Source organism: Indicator indicator, chromosome 8 (genome assembly GCF_027791375.1).
Source record: "Indicator indicator isolate 239-I01 chromosome 8, UM_Iind_1.1, whole genome shotgun sequence".
NCBI classification, from domain to species: domain Eukaryota; kingdom Metazoa; phylum Chordata; class Aves; order Piciformes; family Indicatoridae; genus Indicator; species Indicator indicator.
In genome coordinates this window covers 7,050,241-7,075,974 of record NC_072017.1, presented here as the reverse complement: position 1 = coordinate 7,075,974, position 25,734 = coordinate 7,050,241, and the positions used below count along the sequence as shown (strand labels likewise).

Sequence of the window (25,734 nt, the reverse complement as noted above, 5' to 3'; positions counted from 1 at the left end):
CCTCGGTGCTGGCGGAGCGCCCCCAGCCCCCGACACCTAACGCGACCCCCGGCACTGCGGGAGCTGACGGAGGCCCGGCGTTTTCTGCACCGCCAGCTGAGTGTAAGTGTACGGGCGGGGGAAGGGGGGGAGCCGGGCTGCGCCGGCTGCGGGATGGAGGTGCTGGAGGAGGAAAGTTTCCAGGCGCTGCGAGCGGCGCGGAGCCCGGCGCGCAGGGGGTGGGACGCCGCCGGGTACTGGAGGACGAGAAGCCGCAGCCGCGCGCGGGGGCAGCGAGGACATGATTTCTGTCGTGCGGTAGCTGCGGGGAGGGGGGAGAAGGACTCGACCCGGGGGGCGCGGGGGCTGTGAAACTTGCTGCGTGGTCGCGGACGCGGTGAGGCGGCAAGAGAGAGAGACGAAGGGTCTGCCGCTCTCCGGCGCACCTGTGAGGCCACCGGCGCCACTCCGGGCCGGGGCCGCCACCCCGCGGCGCCCTCCCCTGCCGGCCGCGTTCCTTGCTGGAGGGGCCTGGGGCCTCCCGCCTGCCTGTCCCTGGCGGGAGGGCCTGTGGCTGACCGCCCGCCCCTCAGGCCGCCCTCCTGCCGAGCTGAGCCGCAGCCCCCGGCCTCCCGTCGGGCTGTGACAGGCTCGGCTGTGGTTATACCCAAGTGTCATAGGATCCCGCACGGGAATATCCTTCTGGACGAAGCTGAGGTGAAAAGTACAGCGGGTTCCCTCGGTTCTAAGGGTGGTGAGGGAAACGCCCGGGCAGGAGCTCGCCTCTGGGCCATGTCCCACCAGTAGCACGAAGCTGATCGGCAACGCCGTGTCCCCAGTTTAACTTTTCGGTGAAGTCAAGGATGAGACCGGCTCTCGAAAATGAATCCCTCCTACTGTCATCGAACCTTAGCGCCACTTGGCCATGATGTAGGCAAAGTTAAACCACTTAGAGCCTAGGATAGCAAGGTAGTTAAATGTGGAGTTAGAAATAACAGTGATAATTCGTTTCTTCTACTTTTTCTGGGGGTTTTGCCTTTTCTTTTTTTTTTTTTAACACCAATATAGGAATTGGAGTTACTCGCTTTGGACCTCAGTCAGGTGAGTGCCTGGCGTACTGGTAGGGCAGCTCTGGAAAAGGAAGGTTTGGCGACAGGAGCCTGCACTGGGAGGAAGATTACAGCACTTAACTGGATATTGGGAGAAAGACCTATTTCAGAATAGCTCAAGTGGTCATTTTAAAACTTACATGGAAAAAAAAAAGTACATATTAAAGTCACTTTGTGTTACTCCCCTGGTGATTCAAGCACTGTACCTGCACTGTCTGCTATGTTTTATTTGTTTCCTTGCCTTTGGAAGTTCAGGAAGTGTCACTGTTTGTGGAGCTGAGCTCTGAAAGTTTTATTGTTGGGAAAAGTTGAATTTGGGTGGCTGAGAGGAAATCTCTGAAGACTTGACTTTATTTAAACTAACATCCATAAATGTTCAATACCTCTTTGGAAAACAAAGGATCATAACAGCTGCTCACTAGTGGCTTTTCCAAATACTTTTAAGATAGGCTGTCTTGATGATCACATGAGGAGCTGCATCTTATGTGAGAGGAATTACATCTGGATTTGATAATCCTTCCTGACCCAGAAGAGATTTGTTTCAAACTAACTTCCTTCTTGTATTTAAAAAAATATTTTGTTTAGTATCAGAATACAAGGAACCTGAAACTGACTTTAGTGGCCTTTTTTTTTTTCCCAAGCAGGCAAATACTTTCTGTTTTTCTTTTTTTCCCCCTTTTTTCTCTGCACACCAGGGTAAAAAAATAAGACACTAAATGGTCTCTGCCTTCCTTGAGAAAAGGAACAAAATCTCCTCTAAGTAGCAGAGCTGAAAGGGATCCCCTAGCTTCTGTGAGGATTTGACCTAGGTAACACCTGTTTAGCTAAAAGCAAAAGTCTTCAGATAAATAATGATGTGTGAGATTAGTTGAAGGCTCAGAGATAGTAGAGATGGGGGTTATACAAGCATCACATTACTTATATTTGCAGATATTGAGTATGAAGACAGTAAGGAACTGATACTATCGGTGTAAAATCTATACCCACACGTTGCTGTACTACCTGGTTGTCACCTCATGCGTTGTTAAACTCCAGACAGGAAACCCCACAGCAGTTATTAGTGCTGCTGTAGTACTCATCCACATAATTTGCTGTAACACATTCTCACGTTGGATAGTATTAGATTCCCACCCATGGTATATAAATAACTGACAGAGTATGTAAAAGAGAGTATTCAAAGCCACAGCTTTGAAGGAAAACACGTTAAAGTTTTTCTGTTGCATGACATCTAGACAAGATGTGCCTTTCCTCTGCCTCATGATGTCAGCTTTATTCAGCTGGCTAGTTGAGTGCTTCAAAAATGTAAATATTATATCCATGGGAAAATGAGGTCCTGAGGTGAAGTCTTGAGTGCATACAAAACGTAGAGCACAGAATCACAGAATGCTAGGGGTTGGAAGACACCTCTGGAGATCATCGAAGGCTAAGTGCGTGACAGTCAGGAGAATGCTCTTGGGTGCACTGACTGATCTTAGTCTTCATCTGTTGAGTGGTGCTGAAAAAAAATGAAGCAGTGTCCAGGAGCAGCCCTCAACTTCACAAATCACTCCTGCAGTGGCCTGATTCCCTTAGCTCTGCCTACAAAGAAGGTGCTTACTGTCAGATGGGCGCTGGCTGTTTGATGTCACAAAGCTGTCGCTCTGTTTAGCTACTGGCATTCTGTAAATACAGTAATAAACCATCTGGTCCTGCGGAAGGTTTCAGCTAATCGTCATGACCTGTGGTGGCTAAAAATCTCCCGCTCCCTTCTGTTAAGGGAGCCTGTTTGTAAATAGGGCAAGTCCTCTGCATAAGGACAGTGTTTTTATTCACACCCAATGAACAAACACCTCCACCCACTGTTGTTGTTTTAAAAGACTCCAGCTGCTCATGAATATAGGGTCAGGGAGGGCCGCCTAAATGTTTCTCTGTGCTTTCTCCCCAGCGCAGCCAGCAGAGCTGTTTCCTGTTCTTTGTTTCAAGGCTGGGGTTTGCGTCACACATTCCAAGTGGCATATGTGGTGCTCTTTCCTGTTTCAGGCTGTTTTCTGGCGGATCGGTAGCCTCGTCCAGGCCCCTTGTCACTGCCCCTCAACTCCCAATCCCCACCCAATGAGTTATCATGTCTCTGCACACTCGTATTGCTTAAGATGCCTGCGTTATGTCATAACGAGGTCTCCAAGTTAACCTTTAACGCACACCCTCCACTCCACTGTAGTTCTGGGGTTGGAGAGCTTTGCTCCTTTCACTGAAAACTCATACTCCAGAAAGCTGTAAGCCAGTTTTTTTGCTTTCGTTTGCTCATCAGCCCATCTGGAAAAACTGTTAAAGTCATGGAGTTAAACTGGTGTGAAAAGAGTGTGAGAAATGAAGTAAGAGGCTTTTGGCTTCTGTCCTTACCCAACCTGTGTGGGCCAACGTTAAGAAGGAATAGATATTTTCTCCTTATACAGACTAGAAGATTCACTGTCTTCCAGATGTAATATGGAGAACGAAGCACTGCTGGCACACTTTTCTTTGGAATAAATATGGCTCTCCCACATTTCACGTTTTCGAAGGCATAAAAATAATTTTTTTTACTCCTGTTTTTATATTTGTCTTCTCCCCCACCCTGTTCCGGGCAGACGTAGAGAAACATCAAGAGGAAATTCATAAAGAGAACATAAATCCTTCTGTTGCTTTGCATCTGACAGAAGAAGAGTTCTAAAGGACCCAAGCCAAAGCTCATGGAAAAATAAGAGGAAGACTTGCATTAACTTCAGTGATCTTTGAATCAGGCCCTGGATGAAAATACAAGAATGTGTGTTTATTCTTATTTGTCAGTTATGGGCCAGAACACGCATGGTTTCTATACGCACTGAAATCCTGTCACCCTGTAATTTTACTCCTTTTTTTTATTTGATTCGTTTTTTAAGTAATATTTCAGTTCCTGCTGTTGCTCTTTTGGATGCTGAAAAGTTAGCTGTTTGTGATCATTGCATGTATCTTTAAAGAAATGTCCAAAATACATGCTTTAAACTTCCTCTTTCAGGACTTAATTGTATGTGAAAAATGATTTTCACTGAATTATGTGCACATCCTCACATCAACTTGTTTTTTGTCTGTTCAGAAATCCAGAAAACAAGAAGTATTTGGCCACACAGTCTTGGTAAGTTGTTGATTGATCATTTTCATTTGTAACTCTCAGTTGTGTTTACTTAGTTGTTTTTGTCTTAGTTCTGGAATAGCATGGATGAGTTTATCCATTAGAACCCAATTAGTTATCTTAATTCTGGTCTTGTTAATTTGCACACGATTTCAAACACGTTTGCTCTTTTTTTTTCCCATGCCAGAGGAAGTGTTGCTTTTAACTGCACTTAATATTGGAATCTGGTGTATAATAAATGCAGTAAATTTTGTGGTTCACACCTCTTTTTGTAGCCAGAAGTTCTACAAAATCAGAGGCTGAGATCAAAATTATAATAGTTCTGTAAACCAACTTTTTAATATTAATTACCACTGCTAACAGGAGGTCTTTTAGAGTTCCTTTATGCTGTCAGCATTGAAGCTTTCTGTTTTCATTGCTTTCAATCCAGAATGTGAAGTTTGGCAGAGCTAGTTTTAAGAGAGATTCAACCCTTCCCTGTTAAGGGTTCACTTGGTGCTGAGGCTTCCTTTGAGGGTTTTGTAGCTGTAGTTGATATCTCCCAGGGGAAGAAAGTGTAAGTGTAGATCAGCCAAATGAAAAGATAAAGATCTAACAGGTTTTTAATAGTAAACTAAGTCAGAATGGAAAAAAAAACAAAATCCAAACACGTGGTCTGCCTATCATGCAGTCAGTGAGTGTTACCAACAAACTGATACATGAAGGCATGACAGACTTTGCACTTTTACAGAGTCAAAGCTGCTTTGATCACTTCTCTCATTTGTACTCACTAGACTATTCATCTTTTCTCCCTGTTGTTTGGGTTTTATTTTTGTAACACTTCATAGGTACGTAGAAGGTCATTGACGTTTGCCCTGTATTCGAATCCTCATCCAAATGAACCATTTAGGCCATTATTCATAAATGGACACTTCCTTTCTTTAGGACTAGATTTTTTTGTTGTTCTTCCGCATACTATAAAAAACGTTAAATCTGTTTCCTTAAGTTTCATGAAATAGCAGAATTTTTTGTCATTCTTCCCTCGCAGTAAGTATAGAGGATGTATATTTCTCCTTTTAAATTGTGTTCAGAATTAGCCTCCTAAGAAAAATGCAACCAGAAAAAAGAACAACCCCAGGTTCAGTTTGTAAGGGAATGATTATCACACCATTCCACATACTTCACTTGTTTTCAAAAGTCTGATCTTTTATCCTTACTAGACAGTTTCTCCTTCTAAGAAGTAGCTTGAGACAGGAAACCAGTCTGCTCTGATAAGGGAGAATATTGTCTGATGGAAGTACCTCAGGAGCTTTTCTTTCTCCCTTAGGTTCAGTAAATGTAGAACTGAAGGTTGAGCAGGGTTTACATGGGCTCCATTTTTCCCTTGCAGAGAAGACAGTTTTGTAGTGAGCACTATTAGAACTTTTTTTCCCACAATTTTTACCTACAAGAAAGCCATTTCCAGCCATGTGTTTTCAAAGAGCCTGCAACAGTATTATCATATAATATATAATAATGGAAATACTAATTAGTCTGCTAAACACCTGATTAATAATTATGTCAAAGCAGTTCTAGGCCAAAAAAAATGTGATGTAAGCAAAGGTAGGATGCTCAAGATACACAAAACCCCTCAGATTTTCCATCTGGCTTGCAGTTCTGAAAGGATGAAAGTAAAAGTTTTTCAAGTCAATAAAATAAAGCAAAAATAGTCTGAAATATTAAATAACAGAATTCTATAGAAATATTCTTTTCCTTCATGCCCATCAAAGAAAACTTTCAGCAGAAAATTTTTGCCCAGTTACCATTTTCTTTGTCAACAGTTATTACCATTTTCCAGTGGAAATCCAGTGAATAAACAAACACAGAAGGCTGCCAATCAGTGAAAACTTCTGTGTGTGTGTACTGGTTCCTCATGGTTCTCCCCCTGCTTTGTTCTTCATGGGCTGGCTGTTCTGGTCCCTTTCCTTGCCTTCCCCCAGCACAGTGTCTGGGCCTTTGCTCCTTACCCTGCTCTTGCTTGCTCTGACTGAGGCTGTCTGCTGTACTGAGCTGGAGAGTTTCTTTGCCTGCTGCTATTTTGGGGCCCAGTGCAGTTGAGCTTTTGCTTACTTCCCATTAAAGTTAATGGAAGTTTAGAAACACTTTTTTTGCTGACTCAGGCCTTGATGAACAGCTGGTGCAATAAGTGCAAACACAGCCCTGGAAAACTTGTACCTTTTCCAGGGAATCCTGGTCTCAGAAGCTGTTTTTTTTCTCTGTCAAACTCTCTTTCAAGGTTTCACTTGAAGAAAACTTCTCACCTAAGTTCAGAAAACCTCCCTACCATTTAGAATTCGTCAGTGGATAGCGTTCTGATATTATTGCTTCCCTTTAATATCAGGGGAAGTTTGACTTGAGGCTCACAGAAGTAATAGTTTCAGAACAACAGCCAAAGTCCCAAAGGGCTTGTACTGAAGAGCTTTGGCCACATGACTTTTGTTGGCTGCCTGATACCAACAGTGCTGCAAGAGCTGCAGCCTCTTTGCAGAGTGCACTGATGCAGTGCTAATTTAGCAGATATCATTACATTATTCTGTAATTACACCAACAATAACAATCATACCTTGAAGCTTCTAGACAAAGCCTCATTGTACCACAGGGCAGCAGCATTCCTTGCTTCCCCCAGGCAAAAAGATTGAGAAAGCAAAGCCCATGCATGCTTCCATGCACAGTAAAGATAGGCTTCTACCTGCAAGAAGGTCATTTCATCCAGGGTAAATATTCTGTATAAGTCCTTATTATCAGAATACACGTTAAGTACCTTTAAGTTTTCATTTACTTTTAATTAAGTCTTTGAAACCATCCCTGTAAGGAAGTTAGTATTGAGAAGTCTTCAATCCTGATAAAGTGGTGAGCCCTACCAATGATCAACTTCCTTTCTGGAAGGGATACTTTACTGCATATTGGACCATAAGAGCAGAGGTTGTGGTTTTTCTGGCTTGCTGTCTTTACTGGATTTCATATAGGAAAATACTGAGGGACTTTGCTTCGACTTTACCTTGCACCTGTCCTTATTTGCATACAAAACCCAATTGCTTCATTTGTCTTTCAGAAGTACAGGGTGTGAGCAAAATCTTATCAAAAGCCATGTCCTGTTTGGACAAGTTGGACTGACTTGGCAGAGATCCACAGGGTGGAGTGAATGGGAGGAGGCAAGAAAGTAAAACTGGGTGGCTTGTTAGCAGAAAAAGAGAGGGAGAGGAAAAAAAAAAAAAGAGGGTGGAATGTTTGCCTACCGGATTGTAGTTAATTATTTAGTTTCAGATTACATGCGTTCTTAATTCTTTTAACCCACATGAAGAAGACCCCTTTAATGCAAAATAGTTGATCTAATAACATGAACGGCAAAGGCCCTTATTCTTTAATGCACTTAGTATGAATATATTGTTGTCTTCTCACTGTTTTTTTTTTTTCCAGAGTACCTCAGGAATGAGAGACTATATTTTAATTTTCCAGAAATTAATTGTATTTACTAAACAATTTGTGAGCTTTCAGACAAGTACATTATGGAATCTATGTGTAAAGTAGAACCCAACTGTTATTTCATTCCTCTGTAATAGACACAGATAAGACTGTTTACCTTCCCTATTGCCCCCTTCTCAGATGTTTAGGAGAGGGAGTCTGAGATTTTTTTTTGAGTCATTAGGCATGATTTTACAAATAGACAAGGAAAAACTACAGACTTCTTAGTAGATAGAGCATGCTTCATTTGTGTGTGTGCATGTACATAGTCACTTGTGAATGTGGTCCAAGCAATCAGTTTGCACCATTATTTTTAAATACAAGGAGAATTGTTTTGTGAGTTGGTTTGCAGTCTTAGGAGAGTGTCCTGCTGAGCTAAATTTTGAATACAGGCCCGAGATGGGTTTGTATTGACTCTAGAGCAGCTCTGTCAGTTTCCTCTGAGTAATAATTTGTCCCTCTGATCTGGAATGACAGGACCTAGTGTGATCTATTCTTTTTTCTTTCTTGAAAGTTGCTTTCCAGTCACTATCAAATAGGGAAAAGGAACCTGCTTAAGGCACACTACTGCTTAAGAAAGAGTAATGTGATTAAAGAAGGGCTCCATTTCTATACTGTGATGTAGCAATAAAATTAACGTTCCCCTCTGCTGTTCTTAGATGATTGCATCTGAGAAGGAGGGAGAATTACTTGTTGCTTTTATCAGTGCAATACACTTTCTGTTGTCTATGTCTGTCTGATTGCTACACAGTCATTTAAGAGCCCTCTCCGGAAACACTCAGACCACATGTGAAATGTGTATCAAGTGTCTTTCGTGCACTGTCTTGGTGTAAAAGGTGCAAAAGAGTAACGAACTGAGGAATCATAGAATTGTTTCAGCTGGAAAAGACCTCTAAGATCATTGAGTCCAACCATGCAACTGTCCAAATACAATTTTAAAACAACAAAAATGACAAAAAGAATAGCTTGGGAGTATGACTGCCTATTTAGAAGAAATTCTTTTTCTCCTTCCTCTGTCTCTCCCTCCCCTCTCCCCTCTCCTCCCTCATTTCTTCCCTCCCTCCTTCTATCTCACTACTCCCATGTCACTGCCCCTTTCTTCTTTCCTTCCTTCTTTCCTTCCTTCTTTCCTTCCTTCTTTCCTTCCTTCTTTCCTTCCTTCTTTCCTTCCTTCTTTCCTTCCTTCTTTCCTTCCTTCTTTCCTTCCCTCTTTCCTTCCCTCTTTCCTTCCCTCTTTCCTTCCCTCTTTCCTTCCCTCTTTCCTTCCCTCTTTCCTTCCTTCCCTCTTTCCTTCCTTCCCTCTTTCCTTCCTTCCCTCTTTCCTTCCTTCCCTCTTTCCTTCCTTCCCTCTTTCCTTCCTTCCCTCTTTCCTTCCTTCCCTCTTTCCTTCCTTCCCTCTTTCCTTCCTTCCCTCTTTCCTTCCTTCCTTCTTTCTTTCTTTCCTTCCTTCCTTCCCTCTTTCCTTCCTTCCTTCCTTCCTTCCCTCTTTCCTTCCTATTTTGGTTTCTGGGAGAACTTTCTGGGCACAGATAGAAGTCTGGTGTGGAGCCTTTAGCCTTCTTCCGCAGGCTGAAAGTGTCTTCTGGCCAGATTTGCTTCTTTCCAGTGCCATCTACTGGGCAAAATTGAATTGTTGGGCTTTTGAGGTTTTTTTTTTTTTTTGTCCTCAGCAGAGGTCACACCACTTCTAGGCAGGACTGTGAACTGTACGGTGTTTGGTCACAACTTGTTCCTTACAAGATCATCCATATAATGTATACCTCTGGGAATTTATAAACACTTGCCAACATCTAAGTTTCTCTGAGAACTACTTCCCGTTGCTTCTTTTGGTTTTCACTCTGTACCCTTAGGGCTTGGCCCAGAAAAGGTATCTCCTTCTTTCCTTCACACCATCTTTCCAACTTGACCATGGCAAATATCTAATATGATAGTTATGACGTGTTTTGTGCTAAATAACTTCTATTTCAGTCAGTTTGAGACTTGGGCAAGTCAAGTTGAACACACTGTAGAAACAAAAAAACATGGAATACCACCAGGTTTTTTGAAGTTTGCATAGTGTGCCCAAATTGTCGAATTTTCAGTAAATCTATTATCTCAGGGAAATAACTGATGTATTTTTTTCAATATTAATTCATTGCAGCACATTGAATGTACCTCTTAAATCAGTCCTGGATTTTAATATTTATTTTGCATTCATCGCAATGTCCCTGAACATGAAAGTTACAACTTCCCTGTCAGGACTCTTAAAATACCCTCTCCTTAATCAGATCACCTGTACAAACAAGGTTGTTCTGAAGTTGTAATTCTGATGAGAAGTGCCTCGTTGAAACTGTGATGTGTTTACACACTGACAGCTAATGAAAGTGAACATTTCTGCAATCTTGGTGTGCTGACAGGCATGCTAAAAATCCATTAAAGTGAGCAGATTTGCTGTTGTTTCAATAGCAGTTGGGAAAGACTAAACTTACAATGACTGCAATATTTAAGTGAAGTCAAATATTTCAAAGGTATGTTAGAGATGGATAAATATTCACATTCACCTGACAAAATAGTAAGTTCTCTACAATTCAGAAAGTTGAATGGAGGAATTCCTGCAGATTTCTAACGCTTTGTCTTTATCTTGTAGGCCAGGAAATCAGGGGCATCAGAACAGGTGGATAAAGAAGATGCTAATGTTTGACCCAGTCCCTATCAAGCAAGAAGCCATGGATCCTGTTTCAGTGGTAAGACTTTGAAAACAGGTTAATTACCCTTTATGATGACTCTGTAGTTTTTACATCTTTACATTCATACCAAGGTTTCTTTAAGCCAGGAAAGGCCATGAAGCTGTATTTTACTCCCAAGCCAATTAAATACACTTTCTAGGAAAGCTTTTTTTTGTAGTATACAAACTTATTGTCCCTAAATGCCCTGCCCCACTACCTCTGCTGGTGCTTCCACCAAGAGAACACCCAAGTACTCCTCAGTTACTGCAGTGCAAATATGATCTCTCTAGCTCATGCTGCTGGTGGAGACAGGTTGAAACGGAGTTGCCAGACTTCACAGTGGAATGACAGGAGCCTGTGGTTTCAGTGTTAAACCTTTGAATTAAATGAAAAACTTTTCCCTGTCCCCTTTTCTGTTTCTCTCGTGGTCTTGACAACATGGGCCTGGGGCTAAGTCTGCTTTCTACAACAGCAGAAAAATTGATCCTGACAAAAAAAAAACACTGGCTTTTTTTGCTGGATAAACCACATCCATTACCTCACCATGTGAACCAGGGCAGTGGAAGAGGAATGAGGGGGGAAAAAGGGAAATGGGAGACTTTGGTGGATTTTCTGCCATCTTGGTGTATATGATCACCTCAAAGCAAAGTCTAATGAAAGAGCAGCAGAAACTTGTAGCTAGGTAAAATGGGAATTGTAGTGATTTAGGCTGCCAGAGAAATAACAGCCTTAGGAAGCAGTTTATGTGTAATACATACTTCACCTATTCAACTGCAGGGTGCTGCTGAAAGGGGAGGTTGGGGCTTTTCTTCCTCATTTCCAGCTTTGCGTCTCCTTGGTATGTCATGAAGCAATTGTATGGCCGCAGAATGATTTGGATCAGCTCACTGGATGGTCAGAATTGCTAATTCACCAAAAATATCCTTGTTCTTTTGGTCAGATCAGGAAACTAATCTGACTCACTTTGTGCATCTTCAGAGCAAGAGGGAGGGAGGACAAAGGAAATGGACCTCCCCTTTCAGCAGTAGCCTGCAATAAACCAAGATTAAGTGTAACATGAAACCACACCCCTAGAAAGGCTGATGAGCTAAAAGTGTGCATAAATTCAAGTGCCTTAAACTCAGGCACTGAACTTCCCAGTGAAAACTTTGCTTCCTGCTTTATTTAAAATGTAGGATAATTATCATCATTTCAGTGCACCTGTCAGCAGTATGATTCCTTCAGTGCTGTTAACGCTTTCTGGGGTTTCACTTTATATAGATTTTAAAATTACAGTTTGATTTTCATGGGACTTACTTGAGAGCAATGAAGGAAAATTAACCGCTCTGTCACTGAGAGTGTAAATTTGACAAATGACAATATTTGGGTTAAGAAAGAGCATTGGCATTGGCCAGTGTCCTTTCAATCACAGTTATCACTTAACCTTGTTAAGATTAGAGGTGATTATCTGCAGTTATCTAATGGTATCAAATGTCAGAAAGGCCATCAAAGGGTATCAAAGGCAGAAAGTGAGCCACTTTCACAATAAAATTGTCATTACCTGAACAACAGGAACTCAGTCTGGAAGCACTCTGAGGTGTCTTTTGTTCACATCTGCCTTCATCACCCTAAGAAGGTTCTGCAAGGGCTTGGGATGATGTGCAAGAGACACAAGATCCTGCCCTGGAGAGCTGTGTGCGTGTGCAACATGGAGAGGATAGATCCCTCAACAGGCAGAGCAAGAGCGGAGTGAGCAGTCTTCCCAGACTGGCAGATGAAGGAAAAACTGCAATGGGAAGAACAAGGGAGCATTTCTAAGCCAAGTGCATTTCAAGAGTGTAGTTCCACATGGTTGGTTATTAGATAGATATCATGTGCTCCTTGCAGAGGTGTGGTACTTGCAATGTGTTGGACCTCTGGAGTCATCTTGGGTGTTCTTACAACTAACTCAGCATCATCCCTCTGACAACTGTTAGGGACTATTCAGAGCATTTGACCAAATCCTCTTCCTGTTTTCCTTTTTGTTACTGCATAATGCAAAATAAAAACCCAAAACCAAAACAAAAGCAGGAAAGGAAAATAAAATCCAGAGGAAAGGACATTTTTTGAGTGAGGTTTCCCTTGTGGAGATCTGTCTGGTTTCCCTTGAGCTGAGGTATCACAGTACATTAGAGGTTGGAAGGGACCTGCAGAGATTATTGGGTCCAACCCCCCTGCCAGAGCAGGATCACTTAGGGGAGTCTGCACAGGAATGCATCCAGGTGGGTTTGGAAAGTCTCCAGAGAAGGAGACTCCGCAAACCTCCCTGGGCAGCCTGTTCCAGTGCTCTGTCACCCTCACTGTAAAGATGTTTTTCCTCATGTTGAGGTGAAATCTATTATGTTCAAGCTTGTACCTGTTGTTTCTCGTCTTATTTTTGTGCACCACCAAAAAGAGCCTGGCCCCTTCCACTTGACACCCACCCCTCAGATATTTATAGACATCGATGAAATCCCCTCTCACCCTTCTCTTCTGTGTATGTGTGTTTCAGTGTGTGGTTGGAGCAGGTCCAGAGGAGGGCCTTGAAGATGATCAGAGGGGCTAGAGCATGTCTGTTGTAAAGACAGGCTGAGAGAGTTGGGGTTGTTCAGTCTGGAGAAGAGAAGGCTCCAAGGAGACCTTCAAGCAGCCTTCCAGTATTTGAAGTGGTTTACAGAAGAGCTGGAGAGGGACTTTTGACAAAGGCATGGAGTGACATGACAAGGGATAATGGCTTCAAACTGGAAGAAGCTTGATTTAGATGAGACATAAGGAAGAAAGGCTTCTGCATGAAGGTGGTGAGGCACTGGAGCAGGTTGCCCAAAGAAGTTGTGGTGGCTGTGGGCCTGAAAGTGTTGAAAGCCAGGTTGGATGGGGCCTTGAGCAAGATGGTCTAGTACACAGTGTCCCTGCCCATGGCAGAGCGGTTGGAACTCGATGCTCTTTAAAGTAATTTACAACCCAAACCATTCTGTGACTCAGCTTCTGCACGCGCACACAGGTTGTATCCCCAAGTCTTCAAGGTCCTGCCTTCGCCAGCAGTTCTTGATCTTGTGGCTTCTTTGGAGGCCTGCTGCTGCAGCTCAGCAGCAGAAACTGCTCTGGAGACACCTCTAAAGAGATTGTGGTGTGGAGATAACCCAGGAAAGGATAGCAACAGCTGAGTTTGGTAGTTTTCTTGACTTTCTTCTTAGGAGGTGTAAGGAAAGAGAATCCGGATTGTTGGTGTGATGCGTTGGGGGTGCTAAGCACAGCATTCAGTTCACTGCAGGCTGACATGACTCAAATAAAAAATTAGGATTTGTTTGTGTTATAACTTCCATTCTGATAGTATCATTAGAGGCCAAACTCAATGAAACCCCTTAGGAATTACTCCTTACTTTACCTGAACATTCACTGTCTGAAGCCGCCGAGTCTGTCTTGAAAAAATCTCATTGGTTAGGGAGGAAGAAGGGGAAACAAATTAAAGTTTTGACACTAGTGGATTTCAGGAGGTGTGGCTGAAAGGATTACCTACACTTCTCAGATGACTTAAGCTCGCACCCACAGCATTTCATCACTTAACAGCATGAATTACTGAACATTACATTTTAGAATAGTTCTTAATGAACAAGTGACAGAGTCATCTGAGTCCTACCTAAATATTTGTGCTAGGATTTTTCAAACATACAGACAAATGCCAGTTATTGCTAAAATTGCTTTTTTATTCATTACCATCTTTCTTTGAATTGAAATAGTTTTTTGCTGTCCTTCTACCAGTCTCCAGACTACTAGTCTCACCAGCTTGTCAAGACAGCTGTGTGCTACATGAGGGGTTAACATCCTGGTATACTGGAACACAAATGTCATGTGGTGGGAATGCTTTTTCATGCATTAGCTGCTACTTGGATTAATTCTTATTCATCCTCTTACATGATGCTGATTTGACAGATGCTTCTTCACCTGTTCTGTTTTCCCAAGAGGCTGGCTGAATTTCACATTCATAAGCTTATATAGTTTATAAAAGATGGGTTGAATTGCTTCAAAATCTTTTTGCATATACAAGAAAGAAGTTTCACTGAGGCAGTTTAACAGAAGTAGGTACATTGTATCAGATAAGTGCTTGATAATATCCCCTGGTGGAAGCAGCACTTCTCTGGGTGCTTGTGGCATACTTGGCCAGTCTTTACTCCTGTTAAATTGTCAAGAGGAAAAGTGGGTTGTTTCACCTTTCGAATTCACTGATTTAATTGTATGACCCACATGGATATGGCTCAAAATCATTACAAGTTCCTTTGATGTATTTTCCAGTTTGTGATTTCACTGCTCTTGTTTTTATGATGGACAGAGAGCAAGGAATGAATTGGTTTCCGAGGCCTAAAGAGGGAAAGTGATGATAATCAAATATAAAAAAAGAGATAGATGGTGTTTGTAAAGGAATGTATGTTGAAATACAATCCCAAATCTTTATAGTGATCTGCTGTAGTGACGTCCCATTTTGCACAGGGATGGCTAGGAAAGCAGAATTTAGAGAAAAGGGGGAAATTGTTGTGTTTTTTTTAATCCCAAACTCCTTCATTCCCTGTTAATTATCACAGTGGAAATCCAAGGAAGATGCATCAGCTTAAATATTTTAGGCAAACAGAACAATGATACCTGGTTTTCCATTGTTCCACCACAATATTTCTAGGCATAACTTCTAGGTCAGGTGAGAAGAGATTGCTCTCACAGGCTGTGAAGTACGCTTCTGCTTCCAGGTTGGACACGGCTCTGAGCCACCTGATCTGGTTGTAGATGTCTCTGCTTACTGCAGGGGGTTTGGATTAGATGATATTTAAAGGTCCCTTCCAACCTATAGCATTCTATGACTGTCATTCCTGCACTTGGTGGCTTTTAGGAAACCAAAGAGAGTAGTTGGGCTTTTGTTTGTTTGCTATTGTTAATGCTCCCTATTTACAGGGAGAGACTGGGAAATCTTCCCTGCTCTCCCATCCCATATTCCCCAGGGGGCTCTGTCTGCTTCCCTGGGGAAGAAAGGAGGAAGTGGTGTACCAAATTGGAAAGCAGTGCTTCATACCAACCTAATGGCAGTTGCTGTGTCCCAGGGAGCTAGTAACTGAAACTTGCTGCGCTCAAAGACACAGGAAGCTTAACTGCAGAAACAGGAGATAGACCTCTGTGTGACTACTCCAAACAAACAGGGATTCAGCCATACTCCACTGATAGTGGAGCAAAACTGTTTTCCACCCAACACTTTCTGATTGGTAACACATATTTTCCTTATCGTTGTTCTAGCATCCTAATCAACTTTTTTACCCTTTTACTTCCCAACACAGATAATATGTCACACCACATTTTTCTAGGAGAACTTTTATCTGTATTTCAGGTAGAAACATAGTGATTAAAATTGCAGAAGGAGGAAAAGTTTAGAAAAAGAATTCACCTTCCCCAAACTGCCAGAAAAAAATAGCTAGTGTTAAATCTGTGCCAGCTTAATTACAACAATGGAAACCTTCTATGCAAAATAATGTAAGGCATATGGAGTGAAATACAAAGTGCTTAAAATAATCATTTCTTTAAAACATCAATATTTTCTTTCTAATTCTGGAAAGAAATTGCTTCTCTAAATACGTTTTACTTCTCTAGTTTAGAGTTCTGTGTACAATATGTTAGTAGCTTGGTATTTTTTCAATGCACATACCTGGTGTAACCTGAAGAGTTGAAAGAGAATTACTGTTTATATAGAAAGGTTACAGTTTGGAGATGCTTTGTTGTTTAATCATTAGAATGATTTTGATTGAAGTACTGCTAGAAGTTTCATCTCTAGGAAAAAAAAATTTGAAATGTCATGGAAATTATTGTATCAGAATAGTTTTAGACTTCTAATCTGTTTCACTTTCTACTGTTCTGCACGTTTTTTTAAAATCCCACTCATCAAAATCCTTTTGGTGCCAAAGAATTGCTACCTAGAATCCAGAGACAGCAATTTATTTTAAAAAATTTACAACATCTAAAGACTAAAAAACTCAAAATGTTTAGAATTTACCTTTTTACACTCTTGAGTTTCTCACCCAGTGCTTGTAGAGTTCAGATACACAATTCTGTGCTTTAGTGATGATTGTTTTCCAATTACTTAAGCAGTTGGATAGAACCTACTGCAATTCTCAGTCCAGTTTAACTCTGCTCTTGGTTGACTTTGTGATCTTCAGTATATAGTTAAATGCTTGACATAGTACCATGAATGTCCCAGGTCACTTAATTAACGTGCAGCGTAGTGTATGGAGAGCAGGTTTTAAGGGAAATAAAGAGTTGAATAAGCCTTGAGGATTTGTCTTCATCATCTGTTTTACATTGCTTCTGAAACATTTGGGGAAGCGGGCCTGCAACAACTTCAAATGTGTGAAATATTAAGCTTTATTTACTTCACTTTTATTTAGAAAGTACGTTAAAGTGTTTTCTTGGAACTTGGTTCTTAGCTGCTTTTCCTTTTCAGCAGTGATTGTGTCTGTGCTGATTTATGATTTTATTTCCTTTATTTTCCTCTCCCCTCCTGACAGTCATACCCGTCCAATTACATGGACCAGATGAAGCCAAACAAGTACGGCGTCATCTATTCTACACCGAGCATGTTGCACAACAAATTCTACTCAAACCCCGAGGGACTATCAAATGGAATCCAGATGGAGCCAGTTGACCTTACAGTGAACAAACGCAGCTCACCATCTTCAACTGGAAGTTCTCCTTCACCCCTAAAATTCCAGACTGTGCATAGGAGAACTTCACCTGGACTGACTCTGTCGTCACCCAGCTCACCTCTCAGTAAATTCACACCTTCCCCTCCAGGAGTACAGCCTATTTCTATGCCAATAACAATCCCACCTGTAATGGCTGCTGCTCTTTCACGCCATGGACTGAGAAGCCCTGGAATACTCCCAGTTATACAGCCTGTTGTGGTCCAGCCAGTTCCTTTTATGTATGCTCCCCATCTTCAACAGCCCATCATGGTGTCCACAGTCCTTGCAGATGAGATGGAAACTCCAAGTAGTGTGCCAGGTTGGTGTTGTGAGAGTTTCTTTTTCTTTCTTTTCATCCTGGAGAAAATAACTGTATATCCAAGCACTTTTTTTGGGTGGTTTTCACCTTTTAGAGAAAGGAACTTAATTCCTGTTTTTCTAAAGCATGCAGGCATAGAATCTAATGTGTAAATATTGTACCAACTTTACCAAGGTCATGACGATATAAGTATTCATTTGGACAAAGACAGGCAAATTCTGCTGAGGTATTTAAGAGGCCAGATATCTCACCTGAACATCAAATAAGGCAGCTGACCCAGAGAAGAAAGTTTCTCCTATCCGTAAGGACAAGTTTATAACTATGGCAGTATAATCTCTGCAAGTTCACAGATTCACAGATTGCATCATGTTGGAAGGGACTCTTAACAGTCATCCTGTCCAACCCTCCCCCATACTCTATTCTGATTTATACCTGAATAAAGCTTTTTATCTACAGAGATTAGGACTGATAAAAAAGTTGGGCTGATGAATAGAATTGTATCATCAGGAGAGAGGCTAAAAGTGGAATATTTTGTATTCTAGCACAAATCATTGCACTAAATACAGAGCTGGGGGATTTATTTTGCTTCAACTATGTATCTTTAGGTGTAGTTTTAATTTCCATAATGCTCCATAATTTTGATGGGTTGCCTTCCCTCTCCTACCCACCCCCATACAGTGCCTGTCATTGAGTCTTATGAGAAGCCTACACTGAAGAAAACAATCAAAGTAGAGCCAGGAAGTGAACCATCAAAGACTGACTTCTATCCTGAACAACTGTCACCTCCAATGATGACCTCGTTGTCTCCCCAGCAAGTAATGGTGCAAGAGTAAGTAGCTAACAGTAGTCCCAAGATCAGTAAAAAAATCAAAAGCAGTTCATTGCAGCAGTTAGCAGTTTTGAGGGGTGTGAGCATTGTTGTGCTTTAGAACATGGGATAAAATACAGAAAAACATCCATCCCCCCTCTACTGCCACTGTGAAATGTGATTTATACTCTTTTTGCCCTCCTCTTTAGTAATACAGGAGCTGCAACCACATAGATCTGCCATTTATATAATGCATTTTAAAGTAATGCTGGTGCAAATCCTCCAATTTACTGGAAGTAAGACTCCCAACAAGCCAGTGATACCTGTGTGTGTAAAGCCAGCAGCAAGCAAACTGTAAAGACATTTCATACTGATCTCTCCATTTATATTAGCTAAACACCTTTCTTTGGGACTTTCTTTTCTTGGAGGATCTCTTTGCTTTTAGAAAATGTTGTTTCCTTGGTGGAAAGAACCCCCTGAGGCCTAGAAGTTCTTTTTATATCCAGTGAAATTCCATGTTTACCTGAGGCCATTGTTCCTTGGGTGGGGTTTTTTTGGCAGCTCAAATAGTTCCTGAAGGTTGCTCTCCTCCCAGCCATTTGTTTCCACCCTGGTACCAACTCATTGTGCTGGTACAACTGTTACTGAAGCCGCTGCATGAACTGGAGCACAGATCTAACTGGGTTTAAAACAGTCCTCTTTGCAGAAGGCAGAACAAGGGCTGGAACAAGTGAGGTCTGGGGCAGAAACTTTATAATAGGAAATACTAATAATTTCTCAGGAAGTACCTGAGGACACTCTTCCATTTCCCTTCTTCCTGGGAAAAATTCTGTCAGGTTACCAAAATCATGGCACGGCCTGGATCCTGGCACATCCTTCAGCAGTCCTGAGGTACATGACTTCAGAATCCATTCTGCCCTTGCTTCTTGCTCACCCTCACAGCAGTTGTACCCAGACCTCACCTCCTAGAGTAAGGAAAAAGGGCTCCAAGCCAGAGTCCCAAACTCAGTGTGTGAGTGCGGGGTGATTCAGAGAGAGAGAGAAAGCATCAGATGGGCTGTCTGCGGCACGTCCTTCAGAAGGCAGCCCCTTCCTCCTGCTCGTGACCCTTCTGAGATTAGAAGGCACACCATGGCTCCAGGGCTAGCTACATTCTGCACAGCCTTCTTGTGGGAACCCCTCCTGGTTTTCAAGTCTCTAACCAGATTAGATGCAGCTTCTAGAATGCAGACTCTTTGCAGTTAACTACTAGTTTTCATAAACCATGGTGGTTATTTAAAAATAACCTTCTGTGGCTTATTACAATAAATACACAGTAAAATAGTAAACCTCTGTGTTTAGTAGGTGGTTACTTACCTTCCATAAAGGACCTGTCACACAAGGGACTCAGGTTTGCATGTACTTGGGCCTAACTTCTGCTAGGTCAGGACTGGCAGCTGGTTCAGTTTACATTTGTTCTTTGTTAGGCTTCTTCAACAAGAGCAAACCAGTAAGTGCTGTTCTTGGCTGATACCACACCCTTCCAGGGCTGACACTTCTGCAGCCTTGACACCTGCATTAGTGATTTACATCAATTATTTCCCAGTGAGTCCAGTTTTCACAGGAAACCCATCCGCTGAGCAAAGAAAACAAAATTTGATGTAAACTGTAGGTAGCATTATCACAAGAAAATATTTGAGGAGTCTGTTTCCAAAGCATGTCCTCTGTTTTCCCATGTCCCCATCTTAAGGAGAACCTGTGATGTTTCACATTGCTTCCTGGCTGCAGCTCTTGCTCCTTCCTAAAGCCAGCCCTTCCAAGTTCACGTTCTGCGGTGTTTATTTGCAGCAAAAAGTTTGTAAATGGTAGGGTTTTTATCTTTTTTAGTCATTAAATAAATGCATATACAAATCACACATGTTACAAGATGACAGACTTTAACCTTTATAAAATTCCCTGTTATCTCACAGCTTCCTTAGTCTCTCTAGTTGGACAGTAGCTTTTACTCATTTTTCATCAGTTACAAATGCCCAAAGTGCACTGTTAAGACATTTTTAACTGACTGATTTTGCTTTAGTACTAGGTTTTTGTCATGGGCATCCATAGAATCACAGAATGGTTTGGGTTGGAAGGGACCTTAAAGATCATCTAGTTCCAACCCCCCTGCCATGGGCAGGGGCACCTCTTACTAGACCAGCTTGCTCAAGGCCCCATCCAGCCTGGCATGGAACACTTGTAGAATTGGTGCCTCCAAAAAGTTATCTGGGCAGCTTGTACCAGTGTCTGACCACCCTCATGGGGAAGAATTAGTTTCTAAAATCTAAAGGAAATGTCTGTATATATAAATAAGTATGTATAAATATGTGTAGATAGATAGGTGCATTGGTGACATTACTGTAGGGATTGTCTAGTAGGTCTAATAATTGATGTAACTATGCAGTTACTTCTAAGATCAAACTTGAGGTAATAATTTCTGCCCAAGTGTAAGAAGTCTCATTAAAGCTGTGTTTTCTTGCCAGTGCAAGTGTCAGACTCTTCACTCATGTTGCTAGTGTGCTAAAGAAGGAGGAAAAGCTATTGAAATTGTGATAGGATTTTTTAGGAAGATACTCATCTACTGAAGAGTGATGCTTAAATTATTTCTGTCAATTCATACCTAGCTGTGTAAGAGGGAATGAAGGAACTAGGGCTGGGCTTCTGTTATTGACACTTACTTAATATTTACCTCTGATTTTCAACTCCACCTTAACCATTTTTTGAAACTGCCACACCTTGTCTGGTTATTGGTAACATTCTGTAGCCTTCCCAGCCTCCTGGCCTCTAAGTGTAAAATGAGGCAAATTCTCAGTGCAGTTTTTACACACTTTTAGAGTGAAAACCATTGCAAACCCTGTAGAGACACTGTCCTTTGCTTCCTTTTTCTGGATGTTCTTAGAACCATAGAATCATTGTGGTTGGAAAAGAGATCTAAGATCAAGTCTAACCATTGTCTGACTCTATCAAGTCTGGAGCTAAACCATGTCCTTCGGCACCACATCTCTACAGTTTTTAAACACCTCCAAGGACAGGGATTTTACCACCTCCCTGCAGAGCCTGTTCCAGTCTCTGAGAAACCTTTCAGCCAGGAAATTTCTTCTAAAATCCAACCTAACCTCCCTTAGGGCAATGTGAGGCCATTTCCTCTTGTCCTATCACTCATTCACTAGGGAGACCAACACCCACCTGGGTCCAGCCTCCTTTCAGGGAGTTGTAGAGAGCAATAAGGTCTCCCCTCAAGCCTCCCTTTCTCCAGACTCAACAACCCCAGTTCCCTCAGCTGCTCCTCACCAGACCTGTTTTCCAGACCCTTCACCAGCTTTGTTGTCCCTCTCTGGACCTGCTCCAGCACCTCAGTGTCTTTCTTGTGAAGGCCTCCATGTTACCATATCCAGGATGAGCCTCCACACATAGGGATTTAAACCAAATTTGCTTGCTGCCTTAAGCCAAAGCTTCTGCAAAAAGATTAATATGCAACAGCTTTAAAACTGCTGTAGAGAAGCCTTTCTTTGGGAGCTAAAGGCCTGCCTTTCTTATTAAGGGTGTATGCAATTATGTCCTAACATTACCACCTGGGGCTTCCTGCCTTTGCAATATTTTTAGGTAGATTTGATGTGCATTTGAAGAATATATCACTCAACAGCCACAGAAACACCCAAGGGAGAGAATTTAGTTCCCAGTTTCAAGCTTGCAGCTCTAATAAAGGAATTAATAACATAAGTAAACTTCACCCACATCAGTAATTCTGCTTCTGTGGAGAGAGTAGATAATCCACTTGTTAAACCATACACAAGATTTTCTGTCTTCAGCACATGCCCTTTGCTTTGCTTAGAGAATTACATACTGAGTGTTTCTGAAAATGAGGCCCCAGAGGAACATGGTTTAAGTAACTAATACAACCTAGAGTTACAAAATGTAATTCCATCCATTAAAAATGTGCAATAAAGCAGCTGAGAAAAGACAGGAGTTTTAAAAAGCTTATTTCTGCCATGTGGAGAAGATGCTTTTGTGACAAGGAATGGTAGTATCTGTACATTATATACTAGGTTTTGGTTAAAAGCTAAAAAATAGGTTAAAAGCACTGATTCAGATCTTCTAACAGGGTGAAAAATGCAGCTTTGTGAGACGTCTTGTGCTGCTCACCTTTCTAACAAACTTGCTTGCTTTTCTAACATAGCGATGGATGAAAGAATTGAGGTGTTTCCCAGTTCTGCAGTAGGAGTGGTGTTCATACCTAAGCATCCACAGCCAGTGACACTTTTTAACAAGCTCAATGTGTTTTTACATGCATAAATGTTTGTTTGCTTGTTTGTTACAGCAGTCCATGTGTGGTTAGTACATGTCTTACCTGCAGTGTACCTGTAGGCTTCAAAAGCTAGAAATTATGTTTATGAAGGTGGAAGGACAACTTCAGACATCCTGTGGGTGTGCCACGCAGGCTGAACTCTACTTTTAGGAACTGACGTCAGTGGTATAGGGAGGCCGCACCCTCCTGCCAGCACCAAACAGGAAATTCTTAATTACTCTCTGAAGGAGTGGCTGGAACAATAAAGATTTGAGTTCTGCTTTGAAACCCTAAAGACATAACTTCTTTAGTAATAAGGAATAGCTGCTTCCAATTACAAGTGAATTAATTACCTTTGAAGGAAGGGAGAAAAGTTGGAACTGAATACAAGAGTGAACTGAGAGTTTGAGAAATCTGGTTTTGACTGAAAAACGGCAATTTGGAAGGGTTTTTCCCTTTGAATTTTTTTTTTTTTTAAAGCTAGGGAGTAGTAAAAATGGCTACATCATGCCACAAAGTGAGTAAACACTTAGAAATATTACTGCTCGAATACACAGAATTTGCTAAACCCTCTTGAATTTTTCGACATGCATGTAATGTTGTTCTTCCTGCCAAGAGACAGAGTGGTAGTGAATAAAGAGCTCTGTCATGAATCATATTAGCTGAGGTTTGCTCTGCAAAATGTTTTTCATTTTTAACATTCAATCTGACTTTGCAGGAATCACCCCTCAGTTATAGTTCAGCCAGGAAAGAGACCTTTACCTGTGGAATCTCCAGACACACAAAGAAAACGCAGGATACATAGATGTGATTATGAAGGCTGCAACAAAGTCTACACTAAAAGCTCCCATCTGAAAGCTCACAGAAGAACCCATACAGGTTTGAGCATTGCTATGCTTTTCTTCTTTGGGTCTATGGTAAATGACATTGAGGTGCTGGAGTGGGTCCACAGAAGGGCAACAAAGCTGGTGAAGGGTCTGGAGAACAGGGCCGGTGAGGAGTATCTGAGGGAACTGGGATTGGTTTTGTTTAGACTGGAGAAAATGAGGCTGAGGGGGGACCTCATTGCTCTGAAAGGAGGCTGGAGCCAGGTGGGTGTTTGTCTCTTCTCCCTAGTATCAAGTGACAGGAGAAGAGGAAATGGCGTCAAGTTGCACCAGGGGAGGTTTAGGTTGGATATTAAAAGAAACTTCCTGACTGAAAGGGTTCTCAAACACTGGAACAGGCTCTGCAGGGAGGTGGTTGAATCCCTGTCCTTGGAGGTGTTTAAAAATGGCAGAGACGTGGTTCTGAGGGACATGGTTTAGCACCAGGCATGGTAGAGTTAGGTACTGGTTGGACTTGATGATCTTAGTGGTCTTTCCAACCAAAATGATTCTGTGATTCTATTCCAATTGCAGCCTAGGCTTTCAGTTTGTGCTGATAGCCAGGTGACCACAGGTGTAAATGACTACACTACAGAAGTTAGATCTGGCATTGTTCTGGATGTAATTATAGGCTGAGCAAAAGACAGATGTAGTAAGAAGAACCCACGAGACTGTTACACCAGAGCAGGATCATGGTGTACCCTTGTGTGCTTTACATTCACTGGCCCTTTGCTCATGCTCTGTCCAGTTGCTTACCAAGTTACTCATTCTGCACACCCTGTAAACACTGAGTCAGTTCAAATTGCCCTACCTCACCTCTGACATCACTGCTGAATTTGACTGAGACTGTCATGGTAGTAGCCCACTGGACTGTGTGCCAAATACAAAGACCTCTGCTTCACGTGGAGCTGCTAACCACTGATGCTCTTTTCAGAGTGCCTCAGTGAGCATAGCTCCATCTCTTCTGTCTGCAGAATCATTCCTCTTGGCATGCTAAATGAATGTGTGGGCATCCAGCAGTTTTGGCACACTTGTAGGTAAAATGGAGCCCAGTTCATGTCTGTCTTACACCAAGCCAAGCCCTCTAGCTGTTGGGCAGCCCAGCAGTGTTCAGGAGGAGAATCACAGATTAGAAAGAAGTGACTGAGAGAGATTGTAAATGCACGCTATCACAGACTGGCAGGGGTTGGAAAAGACCTCTGGAGATCATTTAGTCTAACCCCCCCACACCAGAGCAGGTTCACCTAGAGCAAGTTGCACAGGACAACTACTTGTGACATTAGTGCTAATTATACTACAATAACTGGTAAGAGGCCACAGCAAGATTTCTGCCACTGTGCTGAATGGTAGCACCAGTCCTTGCTCCCCAACTAATTGAGAATTATGAGGTCCTGGTTTTGGAAATACTTGAACAAATGCACAAACCTTCACACTTCTGAGGTTGATAAGACAAAACAAGTGCTAATACGGCAGAGGGAAGAACACAGCACAAATAAATAAGTTGTGGCAGGAAATGTTTTTTTTGTTCAGTCAACTTCAACTACACAGCTTGTAGCACAGAGCAATCATCAGCCCAGTGCTGCTTGGAGCCTTTTGAGTAAGCATTAAAGTGCCTGTTGAAATTTGGCAAGGCAAAATCTGTCAAATATTTAACTGATGCCTTTGTGTCTTAAGTCTGTTAAATCTTAGGCATGCCAGGGGAAGTTTAGATTGGATTTTGGGAAACGTTTACTGGCGGAGTGGTGAGGCATTGGAAAAGGCTGCCCAGGGAGGTGGTGGAGTCACTGTCCCTGGCAGCATGTAGATGTGGCGCTTGAGGACATAGTTTAGCGGTCATTGTAGTTGTGTTACAGTTGGACACGATGGCCTTTTCCAGCCTTAATGATTCTATGATTCCGTGTTTGTTCCTCCAGGTGAGAAACCCTACAAATGCACTTGGGAGGGCTGCACGTGGAAGTTTGCTCGTTCCGATGAACTGACGCGGCATTTCCGCAAGCACACAGGGATCAAACCCTTCCAGTGCCCAGACTGTGACCGCAGCTTTTCACGTTCCGACCACCTTGCTCTGCACAGAAAGCGCCACATGCTCGTCTGAACGTCCTTCTCTCCCTGCCTCCTGTCACACTTTGTTTGGTTGTTGACTTTTTTTTTTTTTTTTTTTTTACACACGCATTTTAATTTGGATTCAGCTGGTCTGAATCTCTGAGTTTATACCATTAAAGGCTTACACATGGTCAGTAACATATTATCTAACCCTTCTATGTCCTTGCCACGGGTCAGACCTAAAGAATGTGAACACTTTTATTATTTTTTGTTTGTTTGTTTTTTCTTCCT

The 25,734-nt window shown here is 42.1% G+C and overlaps 1 protein-coding gene across 2 annotated transcripts; it reads left to right on the top strand.

Moving 5' to 3' along the window:
• The first annotated feature begins 65 nt into the window (after window positions 1-65).
• KLF3 (KLF transcription factor 3) lies at window positions 66-25,534 on the top strand. 2 transcript variants are annotated; one of them, XM_054383056.1, is made up of 7 exons: window positions 66-102; window positions 4,177-4,215; window positions 10,319-10,415; window positions 16,931-17,426; window positions 18,105-18,255; window positions 23,253-23,413; window positions 25,314-25,534. In XM_054383056.1, the coding sequence occupies exons 3-7, from the start codon at window positions 10,359-10,361 to the stop codon at window positions 25,493-25,495; spliced, it is 1,047 nt and encodes a 348-aa protein (XP_054239031.1). In that variant the 5' UTR covers window positions 66-102; window positions 4,177-4,215; window positions 10,319-10,358; the 3' UTR covers window positions 25,496-25,534. The 2 variants fall into 2 exon arrangements, with proteins under 2 accessions (XP_054239031.1, XP_054239030.1); XM_054383055.1 differs by lacking the exon at window positions 66-102 and adding an exon at window positions 1,056-1,080.
• Window positions 25,535-25,734: the final 200 nt, after the last annotated feature.

Excerpts from the sequence above, each read along its gene's own strand:
- KLF3 (XM_054383056.1), top strand. The coding sequence starts at position 10,359 with ATGCTAATGTTTGACCCAGTCCCTATCAAGCAAGAAGCCATGGATCCT. Across the intron at positions 10,416-16,930 it reads CCATGGATCCTGTTTCAGTG|TCATACCCGTCCAATTACAT; the intron begins GTAAGACTTTGA and ends CCCTCCTGACAG. Across the intron at positions 18,256-23,252 it reads CAGCAAGTAATGGTGCAAGA|GAATCACCCCTCAGTTATAG; the intron begins GTAAGTAGCTAA and ends CTGACTTTGCAG.